The 19,697-nt window shown below is 43.3% G+C and overlaps 1 protein-coding gene across 5 annotated transcripts in view; it reads right to left on the bottom strand.

Annotated features, from left to right (window-relative positions):
* The window catches only part of RTEL1 (regulator of telomere elongation helicase 1), a 151,415-nt gene that overhangs the window by 51,187 nt on the left and 80,531 nt on the right, over window positions 1-19,697 (bottom strand). For all 5 annotated transcript variants that reach the window (XM_087962324.1, XM_087962327.1, XM_087962326.1 and 2 more), the window contains exons 19-24: window positions 18,660-18,700; window positions 15,447-15,532; window positions 13,046-13,123; window positions 6,273-6,350; window positions 2,227-2,370; window positions 209-324 (exon numbers count right to left, since the gene is read on the bottom strand). In XM_087962324.1, coding sequence (XP_087818450.1) covers window positions 209-324; window positions 2,227-2,370; window positions 6,273-6,350; window positions 13,046-13,123; window positions 15,447-15,532; window positions 18,660-18,700 — 543 coding nt within the window. The remainder of the gene's footprint in view (window positions 1-208; window positions 325-2,226; window positions 2,371-6,272; window positions 6,351-13,045; window positions 13,124-15,446; window positions 15,533-18,659; window positions 18,701-19,697) is intronic.

The raw sequence follows: 19,697 nt of genomic DNA, 5'->3' as shown, positions 1-19,697 counted from the left end.
TTTTATGTTTTATGTGTTTTTGTTTGTTGTTAAAATTAATAAAACTGTTTTCAAAAAAAAAAAAAAGCTGGAGATAAAATAATGTAATGGAAAAGAGAAAATGGAATTAACAAATTAATAAAACATCAAAAAAAAAAAGAATCATAAAGTGCAACACTTAATGATAGTCATAGGGTACAATAACAATTCTACTGGAAGGAAAGGTCACCTGCAGTCGCAGAGGAAAATGGCACCATAATCCTGCCTATGTCGGATAACTCTTCCAATAGCTTGGTTCACGGCACGAGAAGCCTGCTGTGTGTACCAGGCGTTTCCAGACAAATACTAAAAGATAGTGGAAAGAGTACGGCTTTATTTTTTTTAAAGTTTTTTTTATTTTTATATTTCAAGAACATCTCTTTTGGTGAACACCGTGGTTCCAGCTTATTTCATTTTTCTTTTAATATTATTGTATCTTCTTTATATAATAGAGCTTTATTTTAGAGTGTTGCGTTCTGTTTTGGATTCCCAGTCTTTTTTTTTTTTTTTAAGTAAAAGTCTAAACACAGTTTAAAATTTTCATCTCTGCTTCCCTCTTACGAGAACATCCATATCAGTGTCTTAATCTGCAGTTGGTCAGAACAGAGGAAAGTTGCAGGCCCATTTCTGGGAAATTATCTAAACCGCTATCCCGAACAAAACCCCAATTAAATCTAGCAATATAAAAGAGCTTACAATCTGTGCATTACTCCTTCTAGACTGCAGACAGATGGCATGGCCAGGATTTAACTGGTAGGCTTTTACAATATTTGAAATGGAAAACAAGAATGTACGTTTCACATGTTACAACAGCAATAGCAACTACCTGCCAGGCAAATCCTTACAAAATAAAGAAGGTCTGAATGTTTATGAGCTCAGTTCAGCCTGTTTAGAAAGCATTCAGCAACAGTGCCTGTAGCTCAAGAACTCTGGATAAAAAGCCATTAAAAAAGACTAGAATCCAGGCTGATCAACTAAAAACCAGGCAGGATACTTCTGACAAAGAGGCCACTGCAAGGTCAAAATGGAATGTTTTGGAAGAAAACCTTTCACGCATTGGGCGCAAAAATGGGATGTTTGGGAATGTCAAACTTTCACACGTTTTGCTCATCTCATATGATCAAAGCAACGTCTTTCTCCATCTCCTTGTTGTGGTTCGCCGGCAGCCGGTGCAGACAGCAGCAGAATCGGACAGTGGGGAAGAACGGGGACTAGTCCAGGAGTCTGGGGGGACTCGGACGAGGGTCCTGCGTCTGATGCAGAGATGGGGTCAGGACTATCTGGGAGTGGGGTGCTGCCTCTGGAGCCTGTGGAGTCTGGCAGCAGCGAGGCAGAGGAACAACGGGAGCCTGTTCCCAGTGCGCAGAACTGCTAGATGCAAGAGCAGCTAAGACAAAAGGGGCGACTGGGGAGTAAGGCTGGGAGGTGATTGCCCCTCCCATAAGGTATAAAGCAGGGGTCTCCAACCACCGGGCCGCAGACCAGTACCGGTCCGTGGAACATTTCCTACCGGTTTGCTGGGCGCCGCCATCTTGTTTGACGAGAAAGTGCTTCCAGGTGAGCTTTTCCGGTTGGAAAGCGGCGTTTGGGTCCTGAAGGAATCCTCGCGCCTTAGTTTCATCGAAGGGGGGGGCTTAGAACGAAACTAAGGGGCGAGGATTCTTTCAGCACCCAAGGCAAGGCGAGCCGAGCAACCGCCTCGAAGCCGTCCCGAAGCGAAGCCCATCGACAAAGGTACAAAGGAGGAGTTGAAGGTGGCGGGGAGAAGCGGGGGACGGCTGGCTGGCCGGTCGCTCAGCTCGCCTTGCCTTGTCATGCGTGCTGATGCCGGTACCGGGCCATGGATCATTTTGTGATGCCGGTACCGGGCCGTGGCACAAAAAAGGTTGGGGGCCACTGGTATAAAGGACATACAAAGGTAGAGAAACGTTTGCAGGAAGCAAAGTCGTTCACTCTCTTCGGATTCAACCTTGAAGCTCTGTGTGGACTTTGTACTTCAGTTGGTTTTTTTACAGTTAATTTGGCCCTTTAATTGTTGGCAGCAATTCAAAGGAGAGAAAGGTGAGTGCTTATCTCGAGGGACTGTTTGGGACTCACTACAGGCTGGGAATGAACATAATTCCCAGTGATGAGATCAAACAAGAGTTGTTTGGATTAAGTGTGTGTTTAATTATAGTCTCAGGAAGCCTTGGTCAGAACACCCCTTACCTGCTTGCTGTTAACTTTTGCCTTCATTTCATCCAAGAACCGCATCTTTAATAGGATCCTGGCGTCCCTGCGAGGAGGGTACGGAAGGCCGGTGATGATGACGCCTCGTCCATTCTTATCGGCAAAGTCCAAACCTTCGCTCGCCTGAAGGCAAACATGAGTTTGATCAACACTGTCCTGCTACAAGGACAAATGTCTGCAAGAATGAAGCTGCTGCAGAAAGGGACAACTCGCCAAGGGGCAATTCAACAAGTACCAAAAGTTAAATTAATTTCGACAAAACAGTGAACAATAATAATAAAGACAATCCAGAAATACAAGGGTTACGATGATTTCGAGAAAAACGTGATCGCCAGTAATAAAAGTGACTGAATATTGATACAGCATTAAATTGTCCTGTGGCGAGTTGGCCACAAGGAGCTGTCCAAGACCCAAGGGGCTGACACGTATTGTATTAGATATTAGCTCGATACCCGTGCTTCGCTACAAAACTATGTGGTCGGGCTTAGTTTTTGGGGAGGAAAATAAGGGGGAAAAAATTCTGCCTCTACCTACCAGCATCTATCGGTATTCATCTGGCTAGTGTCCTGTCAGTGTGTGAGAGAGTTGAGGGCTGTTTGGAAATTGAAGCATATTTGCTGTATGAGCAAAAAGGAGACAGCAAGGAGCCTGGGCGTGGCTTAGCTCAACTGTTCTGTACTAAAGCTGCTTGGTGCTATGAAACTGAAACTCCTCTCCTCTGTTTGTGTTTTGCATTTGGAACAGAGTCCTTTTCAGGTGAGGAGGGGGAGTAGAACTCCTTAGCATCAGAGCGTGTGAATAATAATATAGGAAATACTAATGCTCTGATGATCATTTCGGAAAAAAAAAAATTCTTAGTGAGCACCTAGAAGCCAAGAGGAACATAGGTGCCAAATTTCAAGTTTGTAGGCTTTACGTTTCTGGAGATTTTGTGACAATGCGTGGAATGGTATTTCGCTTTTTATATATATACATTCAGATTTTCCTGATGGTGCGGGAGCTCATCCCTAATGGCGCAGTGGTTAAATGCAGTATATGGCAGGTTAACTCGCCCACAGACTTCAGAGTTTGATCTTGACTGTCTCAAGATTGAATCGGCCTAGCATCCTTCAGAGGTCAGATTGCTGGGGGTAATATGCTGACATTGTAAACCACTCAGAAGGTGCTGTAAAGCATCGCGAAGCAATATGTCAGTCCAAGTGCTATTGTTATTGCTATTAACCTTGCTCACTTTTGAGGACTCACAAGTTTCTGCAGAGGCCAATGAAAGCCTGCCATCCAAACAGTCAACAACTGTTTGAGTCTTGAGACTCCTTTCTTATGGTTTGTTGTTCAGTTGCTAAGTTGTGTCTCTTTGCGACCCCATGGACCTTAAGACTCCAGCCCCCCCTGCCCTGTCCTCCAGTATCTCCCAGAATTTGCCCAAATTTATGTTCCTTGTGTCGAGGATATCATCGAATCATCTCCTCCTCTGCTTGTCCCCCTTCCCCTTTTGCCTCCCATCCTCCCCAACATCAGGGTCTTCTCCAAGGAGCCCTCTCTTCTCATTTGGTGGCTAAAGTATTTCAGCTTCAGCTTCTTCCCTTCCAAGTCAGGATTGATGGATGTTTGTGTATAATTTAATACACAAAACCTTAAAATTATATTAAGAAAATAAACACAAGCAGTGATGCATTGTAAAACTGAGTTTGTGTCTTGCTTTTAATGCACTACAGAGTTGTGATAGGTTACTGTGGAAGGAAAGTGTTTTTGCTGTTACGTCAAAAACTGATAATTGAACAATCTTACTTCATTTTCTTCCAACAGGACCTTTAACAACCTGAATGTTCTCAAAAGTTTAGAAATCTATTTGTCAATTTATTTTCTAAAGACTGGAATTAAACTAAGTGCTACATAAACCAGACATTGCCTCTTTTAATATGGCACGCTATTGTATGCAGGATATTTGCAATACTTTCTCTTTTTTCTATGTGTTATTCCAACGTCAATTCAGTCTTTTAATCTTGTTTAAATTATGAATCTGTATTTAAATTATTTAAATGCAGTTCACATAAATGAAACATATTTCATAAGCAATTTGGGGGGGGGGATAGTCATATTTTGGTTTTCTGACGTTTTGTCTTAGATATTAAACAAGACTTTTTAAACAATAAGACTTTTTAAACATAAAAACCGTTAACATTGGATGCTTCATTTTTTATTTTATTTTGTCGACGGTATGTAGCAGGGCTGGGATTCTACTGGTTTGGACCAGTTGAATAGTTGGTCATAGTTGCCTCAAAGTGGTTTTTTTTTTTTCTTCAAAAGGCAACTGGGCTGTTTTTCTTTATTTGCTTCTCATTCAGGAAGCTTCATCGGTTCTGATGGCAGAGGGATGGAAAAAACTCTTTTGAGGGTTTTGTTTGTTCGTTTGTTTTTTAAAAAAACATTTTTGAGTCAATCAGGATTGATTAATTGGATCTCCTTGCAGACACCCAAGAGTTTTCTCCAACACCACCATTCAAAACAAGCCCTCTTTCAGTCTTTTGGGAATCAGAAGGTGGCTTCCAGTGCATACGAGAGAGCAATGTCCCTCAGCGTTGGCAACTTTTAAGGTTTGTAGACTCCTGTTCTCAGAAATCTTCAGCCCACATATTGGCTGTAGTTAGGAGGAAATGCAGCGCATCCAAAATAAGCAATGGACGAAGCATCAGGTGGTAGTACGTAGTCAATGTTGGCTTTTCTGGTAAAGTTAACTGGAATTGCGCCTAATTATGACTTGGATGGGAGAACACAGGCTTTAGTTTCGACCAGTGTTTTTCCAACTTGGCAGCTATGAGATGTGAGGAAGACTAGATTACCAGAAGTGCTGGCTGGGAAATTCTGTGAGTTGAAGTCCACCCCTTTTTAAAGTTGCCAAGTTTGAAAACATTGCTCTAGAACCTAGTCAGGTTTATACTGACTGTACAGTTTGAATATACTCTGCTCTCATTCTAGAGTTTTACAATTTTGGATTATTATTTTAAAAATAAATTTTATTGGTTTTACAATTAAAACAAACCAACAACACATACATAAATGAAAGAGAGAAAAAGAAGAAAGAAGAAAATAGAGAAAAATAGAAAACAATTAAAAACATTCTCATCTTCAACAGTTTGTAAGATCTCTTTTTTATCCTTATTTTATGCCATATACACACACCTAATCCTCACATATATCTGTATATCACTATTATGGATCTATCCTATCCTCTTTTGCCTTTTAGTGTGAAGTCTATCTTTGGTCTATCCATTTGTACCAGCAGTTCCAGCTGTTGTAGTATATTGAAGTGTCTTTATTTTTTAATGCCAAAGTTAATTTGTCCATTTCTGCACAACTTGATGGACGTTAAGTACTCAGTTAATAAGAGAAAAAGAATATATCAACAAACTCAAGGAGGAATTAAATTATTTCTTAAAATGAATGGAGCAACTACGAAACAAAACATTTGGGATACAATGAAGGCAGTAATAAGAGGTATAACAGTCTCTTATAACGCCAAGAGGAATAAGGAAAAATACGCCCAGCAAAACAAAATACAACAAAAAATTAAGGAATTAGAAACTCAATTACAGAGTACCCCAAAGGATTCAAAATTGCAAAATCAGATAACAATAACTAAACATAAATTGAACACAGCACGAGGCTGCCACCAAATTTAATACAGAAATGGCTGTGAAAGCCTGACTCACAGACGAACCCAATACACAAGCCTGATGATGGCAGATGAGATTCTTCCGAAACGTCGCTACAACTTTAAAAGCACAACTATAATGACGTGGGAAAATACCCGATCAGAGCTGAATACCATACATATAAATACCCATGAAAACTTAAGAATATATATATATATATATATATATATATATATATATATATATATATATATATATATACATATATATATATTTATATTTATATTTATATTTATATTTATATTTATATTTATATTTATATTTATATTTATTTATTTACATATGGTATATATACGTTTGGGCAACACATACCTTTCCCCTGCACACAGCCAAGAAAAGAGCGCCATTTGATTTTGGGCAGACAACCTTTTCATAATAGGCTTCCATAACCTAGGGGAAAAAATTAGATTAATTCAAATAGAATGCACATGCACACACTCTGGTTTACTGTGTTTATTAATATTCCCTTCACCAAAAACCCAAAACTGTCCCGATTAAGTCTAGCCACAAGCAGACCAATGCTAGTCCACAGAGCAAGGGCCAATGAGTCTACAAGGCACTTGAAAGTTTTCCAATTTTTTTGAAAAAACAACCCACCAGGCAAAATTAAATCCGCAATGTCAGAGAATTCATGAGGTGAGGAAAGTCCAGAGTTTTCCAAGGGACGATCCAAGTCAAGGCATGGGGTCAGTCCAGAGCAAGGCAGCAATCACAACGTCCAGGAAACATACATCTAGGAAATGAACATGCTGTTCCCAGGATCGCCTCCATCTGTCTGCTGTGCGAAACAGCCTGCTTCTAATGCAGCCCTTCCAGAGGGGTGAGGCTGCCTCCTCGTGAGTAACCTGGCTGACCTTCTGTGCTCCTGCCTTTCCTCTGCCCTACGTGTTCTTCGATCAGGTGTTGCAGGCAGTTCCTCTTCCTCATCACTGACCAGCTACAGCGGCTTGCTTTCCCCCACCTGAAGCCTCAGGGCTGCCCTGCTGCAGCCGAGCTTCAGCCAAATCCCTCAGACAGCTGCTGCTTGGAGCTGTTGAGAAACCCCCCTCCAGATGTGCCTGGATCTGGTTCATCTTCCTCCGAGCTGACATCTGGAGAGATAACTAAGGAAGCGTCTGGTGGGGTTATCACATTTGAAAGTCTGCTAATGCAGGTAGATAAGGAGGTGTCCCTTTAATGGGAAGCTAACAGTGACCCAATGCACTTTTGGCACATATAGCTAGGCTGGCCACATGACCACGGAAATGTCTCCAGACCATGTTGGCTCTCTCAGCTGAGAAACCTTTCACATTTTTTTTTTTTTACTGTCAGATATACACTTTACTTATAGAATATTTTGTAGCTCAGGGTTGAGCTGTGGGATCCTTGATGCTTTTTGAACTTGGTGGTTTTCTAGCAGTCTGTTTTCTTGCTACCGAATTAGGTAGCATCATCAGGACAAGAAGGGAGGAGGAGGAGGAAGTAGTGGTGTGGCCTTTGGTGCTCTCTGAACTTGTCTGTTTTCTTTAGATGTTTCATTACCCATCTAGGTAATATCATCACTGCTCTGTTTATATACTAGTGGCTTGCCTTCTCAGTGTTGGTGGGAATGTTTTTGTCTCGATGGTTCCTTGATTAGGCTGGTTGTTTATTGCTTGATTGTCTGAGTTGGTAGTTCCCTGATTGTCCCACTAACATTGACAGGGCAAGTCACTTGTGCATCAAGAGAGAAACCCACTCCCTTTTAGCACTGATTGTTAGAAATGACCGGGCAGAGGACAGGGTCGAAGGCATCATCAGCTTGGAGTTTCTACGCCCCCCTAAGTCCAACACCACCACCCCGAAGTCAGTTGACTCTTATCTGGTGCCAATTCACCTTGACCATTACCGTAGTAGCTCAGATTCTCATGTATAGGTAACGTGAAATAGACTTGTAGTACTTTTGAACGCTATTCTGGTTCCTGACGTCTTGCGCTTGACACTGATGATGTTAGCTAGTTTCGCAATGAAACATCTCCAAGAAAACAACCAAGCTCAGAGCACCAAGGACTCCAGAGTTGTCATCCTCCTCTCCACAAACCCTTCTACTTTTGATGATGTCGCCTAGTTGGGTCATGAAACATCTGCAACAAAACAACCAAGCTACGAGAACACCAAGGACCCCTTATTTCAACCCTGAGCTCGAAAGCCCTCCTCCTCCTCCTCTTCCTCTCCACAAACCCTTCTCCCTTCTAGCACTGATGATGATCCCTAGTTGGGTCTTTTCTTACATCTGCAAGAACACAGCCAGGCTCAGAGAGCACCAGGGACACCACATACCGTCCTTTCTTGGGACACCTAGTTAGTCTCACTGGAACATCATGAACTGGCTAAAGAGTTCTGCATTTTTCTCAGAGGGAATCCAGAGGAAGGAACGTATTTGATTTCAAAATGTACTTGGTGCTCTTGGAAGCATTTAAGAAATAACATTAACATCTGAAATGGCTCCGTTCAAAAGAGAGTACTAAAAGTGTTTGATTGTACCAGCAATTAGAAGTACTCTCTGTAACTTTCTGTGCTGGAAAAAAACTGAAAAGCAACCAGGAATGAATTTTTACATGAAAAAGCTAGGCACCCACTTCAAGTGCAGACAGTCCTTGACATACAATTGATTTAGTCAAAGTTGCAATCGCACTGAAAACAGAGACTTATGACTGGGTTTTCATTTTCATTTACAACATTGCAGCATCAAATTTCAGGTAACTGGCATGTGTTTATGACAGTTGGAGTGTCCCCTCGTGATGTGATCACCATTTGTAACCTTCCCAGCTGACTTCCAATAAGCGAAGTCAACGAGGCAAAGCCACGTTCACGTATGATCACCTGATTTCTTAAGAACTGCAGTGATTCGCTTAACCCCTGTGGCAAAGAAGGTCATGAAATGGAGCGTAACTCATTTAACTTAATAATGCCTTCCTTAATAATGGAAATTTGGGGCTCAGTTGTGGTCACAGGTTGAGAACTACCTGCAATTTATTTAATTTATTAAGAAAATTTATACGGCAACCGTCCTGTTGGCATATGCAGCAAAGGAAACTCCTGGGACATTACTTAACCAAGAGCATAACTTTTACTGACAGATCCATACAGGGTAAGAAGAAGCCAAGCGAGCTCTGAGGTTTTTGTGCAAAAAACCAGCTAGTTCATTTCCCCTTTCCCTCTTTTGGGCCATTGTCCACTGTCCACCAATCCAACACATTCTTTTTATTTTGGGTAAACAGTCTGCGCCTTCGGAAGATTCCCATCGCACGGCCTTGAAGTATCAGGATCTTTTCAGGCTGCCAGCGGCTCATATAGATTCTTTAACTCCCTCCTAGCTCCCAATATATTCCAAGCATTCTCCTCCCCACTCCCTTCGTTTCTGTTGTCAAGTTGCGAGTAGAGGTGCATTACGTGTCAGTCTAAACAGCTGCTCAGATCACTCAGTGACTCCTGGTGGCTTACAAAGATAAAAACCCAAGGACAAGGACAAAACTCAATAAACACACACACATACACACACACACAGGGGGGAGAGAGACAGACAGACAGACAGACAGACAGACCAGCCACGTGATAGGCTCCATATAACTCTGGGATCCCTAGGCCTAGTGGGAGAACCAGGTCTTCAGGGCCTTGTGAAATGTGAGGGCCAATCTTATCTCCTTAAGGATCATATTCCATAAGGAGTGAGCCAACACGGAAAAAGCCCCTTTTCTAGGTTCCACAAGATGGACCTCTTTAAGAGAGGGAGCTTGTAACATTCCCTGCCTCCCTGCTCTGGTGGATTGAGTAGAGGTGGCTGGGGAAAAGATGGTCCTTTAAATAACCTAGCTGCAAACCATGCAGGATTTCAAGGCCACAACCAGCACCTTGAATGGGAAGCAAATCAGCGGCCAATGCAGATTCTGCAAGAGGCAACACATGCACAAATCTAGGTGCGCACAAAAACATTCAAACCACGGTATTCTGAACCAATGGAAGCTTCTGGATACTTTTCAAGGGTGGCCTCATGTAGAGTGCATAATAAAAGCCAAGTCTTGAACTGAACATATATTCAAGCAGTGTCCTTCCCACTTGCAAGTAATCAAGACTGGAAAACAGCACATTAGTTCTCACCCTTCACGAAACAAACCCTCCAATTTTTTAAAAAATATCGAATCTATTTGCAATTAATGCTGCAATAATATGTTAATCAGTATTCAACTAGAGGGGATAGTATGTGTATAATGTCTTTTTGTGTGATGCCTCTTTTTAATGATTATGCAGTAACCAAGTCCCAAAGCAAGTAGCCAGCCCCCAAACTAGCTAGGTTAGGCAGCCAACATGAGCTATATGTTGGCTGCCTAACCTAGTTACCCCATTAACCCACTGAGCGCGTTTGCAAAAGTCACCGAGTCACCTACCACCAAGCAAGCTGGTTTTTTTTTTTGTATAATATGAATAAAATACATGCCCCAAAAACTAAGGTTTAACAATCTCAAACTTAGCATGTTAGCCAAACAGATCTGGCAGGATTTTACCTGACCTTCTAAATTAAGAAGTAGGGAACTATGGGCCTTTTATGATTTGTGGACTTCAACCTCCCCAATTCCTGGCTGGCTCAGGAATTCTGGGAGTTAAAGTCCACAAGTCATAAAAGGCCCATAGTTCCCTACCCCTGTTCTAAATAAATGAATAAGATTATCTATGGAATCATTTTTCCTGTTGTCCTGCCCAGGTAGGGCAGGGAAGATATCTTGCAGACTCTGTCAACTAAAGAAGTCCAAGGGGTTTCAAGAAGACCACTGATGTTACTCCCACCCCATGGAACAGTTTTTCCCTCATCCTAGGGGTAAGACAGGGCCCCACTCTCCTGGCCTTCAGGAAAGACATACAAACATGGCTCTGTGGCTGGGATGGCTCCCCCAAGTGCCTCTCCAGAGGCCAATTCAAAGGAGGATGAACCAGTCCCAGGCACTTCAGGAGGGGACTTACTCAATGGCTCCATGTAGCCAACTGAGAGTAATTTGGCTGAAGCACAAGTGCAGCCCATCAGTGATGGTGAGAATAGAATAGAACAACAGAGTTGGAAGGAACCCTATACCAGGGCTCTTCAAACTTGGCAAGTTTAAGGCTTGTGGACTTCAACTCCCAGAATTCCTCCTCCAGTCATGTTAGCTCAGGAATTCTGGGAGTTGAAGTCCACAAGTCTTAAACTTGCCAAGTTTGAAGACCAACGTTAGGAATATGAGTCACCTAACAGCTTGGACAATATATAAACCAGGATAGACATTTTAATACTGTCTCTTTAAGAGAATCCTAAAAGTGTAATTGGGTGTGGTTTCTCAAACGTCCATAAGATGGAGCCAGAAACCTGGGTTGTTTTAGTTCCTGTTCTGGTGTTTCTGGAGTGTTATCCTTAGTCTCAGAAGAGAGTGTGAGTCAGTCTCTGTTTCCTTCTGTTGGAAAGTATTGCCGTTCCTCATAATTGACTGATATTCTTGGATTTGATGTAAGTCTGATACTGAACTGTTTTTGATACTGGACTTTGTCATTGGATTATCCCTGGCCTAAAAACTGCCTCATTTACCTGTGAATGACTTTGGACTGCTTGTTTTGAACTTTGCTTAAACCGTTTCTGAAAGTAAAAACCTACATTTACTGTACAGTGTATCTCTGTGCTGTGTGTGTATTATTCAAACACTTCTCTCAAATACGTCTCTCTGTATGCGCTCATTCTCCTAACGGGGAATTACCTCAACAACCATATCCCTATACCATTTCAAACAATCTTTTCTTACAAACTTTCAGTGTTGGAGCATTCTGGAGGAACGTCATTCCACTGATTAATTGTTCCGTCACAAAATTCCTCCTTATTTCTAGGTTTCTTCTATCCTGGATTAGTTTCCATCCTTTCCTTCTTGTCCTACCCTCAGGTGCTTTGGAGAATAGCTTTACCTCCCTCTTCTTTGGGGCAGCCCCTGAGATATTGGAACACTGCTATCATGTCATCCCTAGTCCTTCTTTTCATTAGACATACCCAATTCTAGCAACGGTTCTTTATGTTTTAAAAAGCCCCCAGTCCCCTAATCATCTTTACTGCTCTTCTCTGCACACTTTCTAAAGCCTTTTTATTCATCCTGCACCTGATCCAAGAACAGGTAGTAGGGCAGAAAAAAGGCAGGAGTGAAAGTCAGCCAAATTACTCACGAGGAGGCAGCCTTGACCTTCTTGATGGGCTGCACCATAACCTGGCTATTTAGCAAGCAGATAGATGGAGCTGGTGTTGGGAACAATGTTTTATTTCCTAGCTGCATGTTTTCCTGATCATGATTCCTGCCTTGACTGGATTTTTGCCTTCTGAACTCTGGACTTTTCTTGCCTCGTGAATCCTCTTGTGTTGTGGATTTAATTTTGCCTGGTGGATTTGTCGTGTGGGAAACTTTCAAGTGCCTCATGCACTTACTGGCCATTGCTCTGTGGACTGCTTTTGGTCTGCTTTTGACTGGATAGTTCTGAGTTTTGGGGAAGTGCTGGGGAATATTAATAAACCTACTAAACCATTAGGTGTGTGTGAGAGTGAGCAGGACAGCAGGGTGGCTTTGTGTCTATGGAGAATTCTCATCCAAGAAGCTTCTTCAATTCTGAAGACCCACTTTGTAAAACTGAAAACAATTATCCAGAAGATCGAGGATAATCTGTCTGTAAATTCTTAGGATCAATCTCCATTCACGGACCAGTTCTGGGAGAATCTCTTTTACAGTAGCCCTGTGGTTTTAACTTTATGGAATCTCAAAGCATTAAATTACCATAATATAATACTGATAGTCTTGGATTAGTTATATATCCAGATGCTTTCATAAATGTTATTCTCAGCTTGTTAATGAAGGAAGAATATTTGGCCAAGAAAGATGGAAAAACGCAAGCAGGCCAAAATATATTTTTCTTGGCCAGTTCTTCTTTCATTAACAAGCTGAGAGTAACATTTATGAAAGCATCTGAACATAACTCTAATCCAAAACTATCAATTCATAAAGCAACTGACTGCGCAAGGCTTCTAAAAGAAAAGTCATTTCTTGGGAAAACAAATATGAAGTCTCACCAACCTCTGTGAATGCTCCTTTGCGTCTTGGTTCTACAAACATTGGCTTCAGTGCTTCTATTTTTTTTGTAAAATCATGGGCCTAGCAAAGCAGAGACAGAAGAGATTAGATTGCAATAAAAGAAAAGTAGGGAGAACTCCACCATCATCTAAGGGAAAAGTCTCCAAACTTGGCTACTTTAAGACTTGCTGACTTCAACTCCCATATTTCCCAGCCAGCATGGCTGGATAGGGAATTCTGGGAATTCTTCAAGGAACATAGAACAATAGAGTTGAAGAGGCCTTCGAGGTCTTCTAGTCCAACCCCGTTGAAGCAAAAGACCCTATACTATTTCAGACAAGTGGCTGTCCAGTCTCTTCTTAAAAGTCTCCAGTGATGGAGCACCCACTTCTGAAACCACGGTGTTCCACTGGTTGATTGCTAGCAAGTTCCTCCTTAGTTCTAGGTTGCTTCCTCCTTGATTAGTTTCCACCCATTGCTTCTTGTCTTCCCTTCTGGTGCTTTGGAAAGTAGGTTAACTCCCTTTTCTTTGTGGCAGTCCCTCAAATATCGGAAGAACTGCTATCATGTCACTCCCAGTCCTTCACTGGACTGGACATACTCAATTCCTTCAATAATTCTTCGTATGTTTTAGCCTCCAGTCCCCTAATCATCTTAGTTGCTCTTCTTTGCACTCTTTCCAATGTCTCAACGTATTTTTTTATAATATGGTGACCAAAACTGGTGTGGTCTTACTAAGGCTTTATAAAGTGGCACTAATACTTCACACGATCTTGATTCTATCCCTCTGTTAATGCAACCTAGGATTAGCTTTTTTTGGCTGCTGCATCACATGGTTGGCTCATATTTAAGTGATCATCCACTAGAACTCCAAGGGTCCCTCTCACAATTACTGTTTTTGAACTAGGTTTCACCCAATTTGTACTTGTACCTCTGATTTTTCATGCCCAGGTGTAAAACCTTGATTTTCTCCACATTAAATTTCATTTTGATGGATAAGTCTGTCAAGATCTTTTAGGATCCTTGTCTTCTGGGGTGTTGGCTATTCGGGGGGGGGGGGGGGGGGGGGGGGGGGGGGGGGGGGGGGGGGGGGGGGGGGGGGGGGGGGGGGGCCCAAAAACGGTCTTTTAATGCACTTCATGGGTCATCTGCAAATTTGATGGGTTCCCTTTCTATTCCCCCACCTAAGCCATTTATGAAGATATTGAAGAATAGTGGGCCTAAGACAGAACCTTATGGGACCCCACTGCTTACTTAGTAGTACCATTAAGGACTACTCAATTACAATTTGTCAGTTACAAATCCATCTGGTGGTAATGCTTACCGAGAAGTAAGTTGTGGTCTACTTTGTCAAATGCCTTGCTGAAGTCTAAACATACTATGTCCACAGTATTTCGCTGGTCTATTCATTTATTCACTTTGTCAACGAATGAAGTACGATTGGTTTGGCATAATCTGTTTTTAACAAACCTGTGCTACTAGTTATAACTTTGTTTTTAGATGTTCACAGATTTGTTTTTTTCATTATTTTTTCCAGTATCTTCCAAGTATTGATGTTACGTTGATTGGTCTGTAGTTTCCTCCTCTCTTTTTTGAAGATGGGAACCACATCAGCTCTTTTCCAATGCTCTGGTAGTTCCCTGGTGCTCTTGAGATTTTTTAAAGATATGATACAATGGTTCTAAGATAACATCTGCCAGCTCCTTCAGAACTCTGGGATGTAATCGGTCAGGTCCCGGTGATTTATATTCATCAAGGTCAGACAGGTGTTATGTTACTATTTTCTTGCTTGTTTTAATTTTTATTTCTAGCCTGTCTTTTACAGTTAATGTTTTTCTTGCCTAAGTGTAAAACCTAACTTTTCTCTACACTGAATTTCATTTTGTTGGAAAGGGCCCAGTGAACAAGTCCATCAAGATCCGTCTGGATCTTGAACCTTTCATCTGGGATATTGGTTGTTCCTGCCAGCTTAATGTCACTCATAGCTGAGTGCCCCTTCTATTCGCTCATCTAAGTCATTTATGACTTCAACTCCCAGAATTCTCTAGAAGGCTGTTGAAGTTGAAATCCACAAGTAGCCAAATTTGGAGAACCCCCCCCCTCCCAATCTAAGGTCTAGTCTGTTCCCCAAAGCGGAAACCTACCCCCCCGCGCTCTTTCGGGCCTGAGGAGGGGGAACTAGGAAGCTGGAGGGTGCCGTGTAAGGGGGGCTCACTCGGGGTCCCCCGCTTCATGTCAAGGCCGAAGAAGCCCCCACCTGGAGAGCCGTCTATCAGATTAATGAGGTTGGTGGTGTGGGGCTCCTCCTGTGTCTGCCCCACTCAGAATCGAATTAAATCGGTTCCAGTAAAGGAAAAGTGCTCTCCCTGGGCGAGCTTTCGGGTTTGAGGAGCACGCGACCCACTTTCCAATATTCCAGGCTTTTATCCATGACCGGATATGAAGGAAAAAACACCAGGAGTCCATTTGGTATTATTCGGACAAGATTAACTGCAATAAAACACAGTGTGAGTTAAACCAACTTTATCTGACTTCAGTACTGAGATATTTGCTTTTTAAAACACCTTTGGACATTCCTCTGCTGATCTACAGGCAGTCCTTGACTTACGACCACAATGGGACCAGAATTTATGTTGTTAGGCAAGGCAGCTGTTAAGTGAACCGCATCCCACTTTATGATGGTTTTTGGCCACTGATATTGAGCAAATCACTGCAATTAAGAGAATCATGCATTCATTAAGCAAATCCAGGTTTCTCCCATGGACTTTTTTTTATCAGCAACTGGCTGGGAAGGTCGCAAATGACGATCATGTGACTTGGGACATTAGAATAGCATAGAATAACCTCCAAGGTTGGAAGGGACCTTGGAGGTCTTCTAGTCCAACCCTCTGCCTAGGCAGGAAACCCTACACCACATCAGACAAATGGTTATCCAACATCTTTTTAAAAAACTTCCAGTGTTAGAGCATTCACAACTTCTGGAGGCAAGTTGTTCCATTGATTAATTGTTCTAACTCTCAGGAAATCTTTCCTTAGTTCTAAGTTGCCTCTCTCCTTGGTGATTTTCCACCCATGGCTTCTTGTCCTGCTCTCGGGGGCTTTGGAGAATAGCTTGACGTGCCGGTTGCCAAGTGACTAAATTTTGATCGCATGATGGTGGGATGATGCGATGGTTGCAAGTGTAAACATTGGGTGTAAGTCACTTTCTTTCAGCACCATTGTAACTTTGGTCACTAAGCAAGTCAAGGGCTACAAATATTTTGCTACAGCCGTTCTCAGCAAAGCAAAATCTCAAATCTCTCAGCAATCTTCTTCCTATCCCTAAAACGTTGGGGTATGGGAATAAATACATCAGAAGGGCTCCCTGACTGTAAAAGCTTTCAGCCAACAGAAGAGGCTGCCATATGTTGGGGGTGAGCTTGTATGGCCATTGCTCGGTAATACTGTAGGGCAGTGATGGCTAACTTTTTCGGCACCAAGTGCTCAAAGCGCAAGCGTGCGCATCCCCAAAATGCAATGTATCCGTGCTGCACAGGCGCCCTACAATCCCCATGCATGCACACACCAACTCCCGCACACCCATGCATATGTGACCCCTGTGCATGCATGCACCACCCCCCTGCATGTGTGGCAGAGGCCCAAAGGCCAGTTGGCCGGAGGGAGGTGCGCATGTGCAGCGGAGCTGAGCTGGGGCAATGGCTTTCGTTCCCAGAGAGAGGGCTTTGCATGCCATCTCTGGCACGCGTGCCATAGATTCGCCATCATGGCTGTAGGGGATCTCTGGACTAAGCAGCCAGGATGATTAAGGGACTGGAGACTAAGGCATATGAAGAACGGTTACAGGAACTGGGCTTGGCTAGTCTAGTAAAGAGAAGGACCAGGGGAGACGTGATAGCATCTTCCAATATTTGAGGGGCTGCCCCAGAGAGGAGGAAGGGGTCAAGCTATTTTCTAAAGCACCCGAAGGCCAGACAAGGAATAATGGATGGAAATTGAACAAGGAGAGATTTAACCTGGAAATAAGGAGAAACTTTCTGACAGTGAGAATAATCAACCCATGGAACAGAAGTTGCCTTCGGAAGTTGAGAGAGTGCCATCACTTGAGACCTTCAAGAAGAGATTGGCCTGCCATTTGTCAGAAATGGTATAGGGTCTCCCGCTTGGGCAGGGGGCTGGATGGGGTTTGTCCAACTCTAGATGACCTGTTAAATGACATAAGGTCCCTTCCAACTCTGATTATCTGTCAACTGTTATCTGTTAAATGACATCTAAGGTCGCTTCAACTCTGATTATCTGTTAACTGTTATCTGTTAAATGACATCTAATGCCAACTCTATGGTTCCCACTGAATCTCAAAAGTGATTCCCTCATTAAGAAATTGGCTTTCTGCACCATTTATTGAGACACTGGCCACTCTCAAATCTTGAGAGAGAGGCACTTCCTCAGAGGCATGCGGTGGTGATGATCCACAATGTTGAAATATAAAGACAGGGAATGTAAAAGTAAACGCTTTAGAATTAAGCAAGGATTCTAAATGGGGCCTACCTCACCAGGGTTCTGGGAGGAGGATATTCCACAGGGCAGGGGCGATGCCAGGGAAGGCTCTCTTCCTAGACCCTGCCACTTAATGAGTACTGACGGGATTTGCAACACCCAAGAGCCCTGGTGGCGCAGGGGTTAGAATGCAATACGGTAGGCCAACTCCATGTTCACTGCCAGGAGTTTGATACTGACCCGTTCCAAGTCAACTCAACCTTCCATCCTTCTGAGGTGGATAAAATGAGGACCCAATTGCTGGGGGCAAGAGGCCGACTCAGTAAACTACTTAGAGAGGGCTGTAAATCTTTGTGAAGCCGGTATTTAAGCCTAAGTGCTATTGCTGTCCGTGTCTTATATCTTTCTCTATCTCTCTGTCTCTGTCTGTCTGTCTATGAATCGATCTGTCACAATGCAGTACAGCAGGCTAACTCCCAGGCGTTCGATCCTGACCGGCTCAAGGTTGGACTCAGGCTTCCATCCTTCCGAGGTGGGTAAAATGAGGAGCCAGATTGTTGGAGGGCAAGAGGCTGACTCTGTAAACCACTTAGAGCGGGCTGTAAATCCCTGTGAAGCCGGTATTTAAGTCTAAATGCTATCCATGTCCTCTCTCTCTCTCTCTCTCTCTCTCTCTCCCCCTCTCCCTCCCCCTCTTTCTCTCTCTCTGCAGTATTTCAGGCTAACTCTGCCCACAGCAGAAGGCTGTGAAGACTACACTAGAAATCAGTGTACAAGTGCTATTGCTATCCCTTCCCTGCCAGACTGGGTTAAGATAGGCCAATCTAATGGGATGAAAATGCTAACACACGCACACACACCTGCGTTCTACAGTATAACATGAAATTGTAACATCCCCTTGAGTACTCTGGACTGACAGCTGCTTGCCAAGAGTGGTCCCAGAAACAGATTTTAGAGCCCACCAGCTTTTACAGAATCCCCAATGGCAGATGCGGTGAAAGCAATGTCAGCGTTCTGGCTTCCCTCCTCCTTCAAACCCTCACTAATTCCTCCAGCTGTGTTAACCTATCAAGTGCATCGCAGCATTCGGTCCCGACTGGCACCCAGGTTCTTTCTGCTTTACCTACGGTTTTCCCGACAGAGGACAGGCATTCTTCCGTAAACCTGTGAACGGAGAGAGAAGGAATCCCATCAGCGTGCAGCTTTTAGGTGTTAGGAAGGAGGTCATACTACTCGGTTGTCACAATAATTTCCCGGAAAAATTAAATGAATCTCTTTTCCACGCTCAGTTTGTGGTGCTTAAAATTGCCTTCCACACCTCGCAACGCCGTATGGAATTGCTCTTCAGCAATGAAACTACCTGTTTGTGGGCTCTGGGCCAGACTAGCTAGCTGGCTGCAATCACCAAAGAGCTTCGGTGGTGCGGTGGTTAGAATGCAATACTTCAGGCTACATCTGCTGATCACCGGCTGCCAGCAGTTTGGCAGTTCGATTCTCACCAGGTTCAAGGTTGGATTCAGCCTTCCCTCCTTCCGAGGTGGGTAAAATGAGGACCCAGATTGTTGGGGGCCAGAGGCTGACTCTGTTAAACTGCATAGAGAGGGCTGTAAAACACCGTGAAGCGGTATATAAGTCTGAGGGCTGTTGCTATTTCCACCTGTTACTCTAAAATTCCTATCAGGTACAGGTCGTCCTTGACTTATGACCACAATTGAGCCCAAAGTATCTGTTAAGTGAGTCTTTGCCCCTGTTTATGACCTTTCTTCTCGCACTTGTTAAGTGAATTATCCCAGCTGATGAGTTAGTAAGACGGTTGTTAAGTGAACCAGGCTTCCTCGTTTGACTCAGCTTGTCAGAAGGTCGCAAAAACCTGATCACGTGATCCCAGGACACGGCAACCGTCACAAATATGATTGCATGACCATGAGGAAGCTGCAACGGTCCTAAGTGTGGAAAATGCTCGTAAATCGCTTCCCCCCCCCCTATATATATATATATAATGACAAGGGAGCAGGGGCAGAGAGGCAGGATCTGTTATCAATCAAGCACCTCCATTCCGCTGATTCCCCCCCCCACACTGGGGTCCTAACCCCAGTGGGGGGAATCTTTAAGCCCTTAAGGTCTTTTGGCCCTTATGAAAAGGTAGGAAGGAGGCACCCTA

The sequence above is a fragment of the Notechis scutatus genome, chromosome 3 (assembly GCF_049901735.1).
Source record: "Notechis scutatus isolate UNSWTSFEM ecotype Mainland chromosome 3, rNotScu1.2, whole genome shotgun sequence".
Lineage (NCBI taxonomy): Eukaryota > Metazoa > Chordata > Lepidosauria > Squamata > Elapidae > Notechis > Notechis scutatus.
Note: the sequence above shows the minus strand (reverse complement) of the source record. Positions and strands in the feature narration are given on the sequence as shown.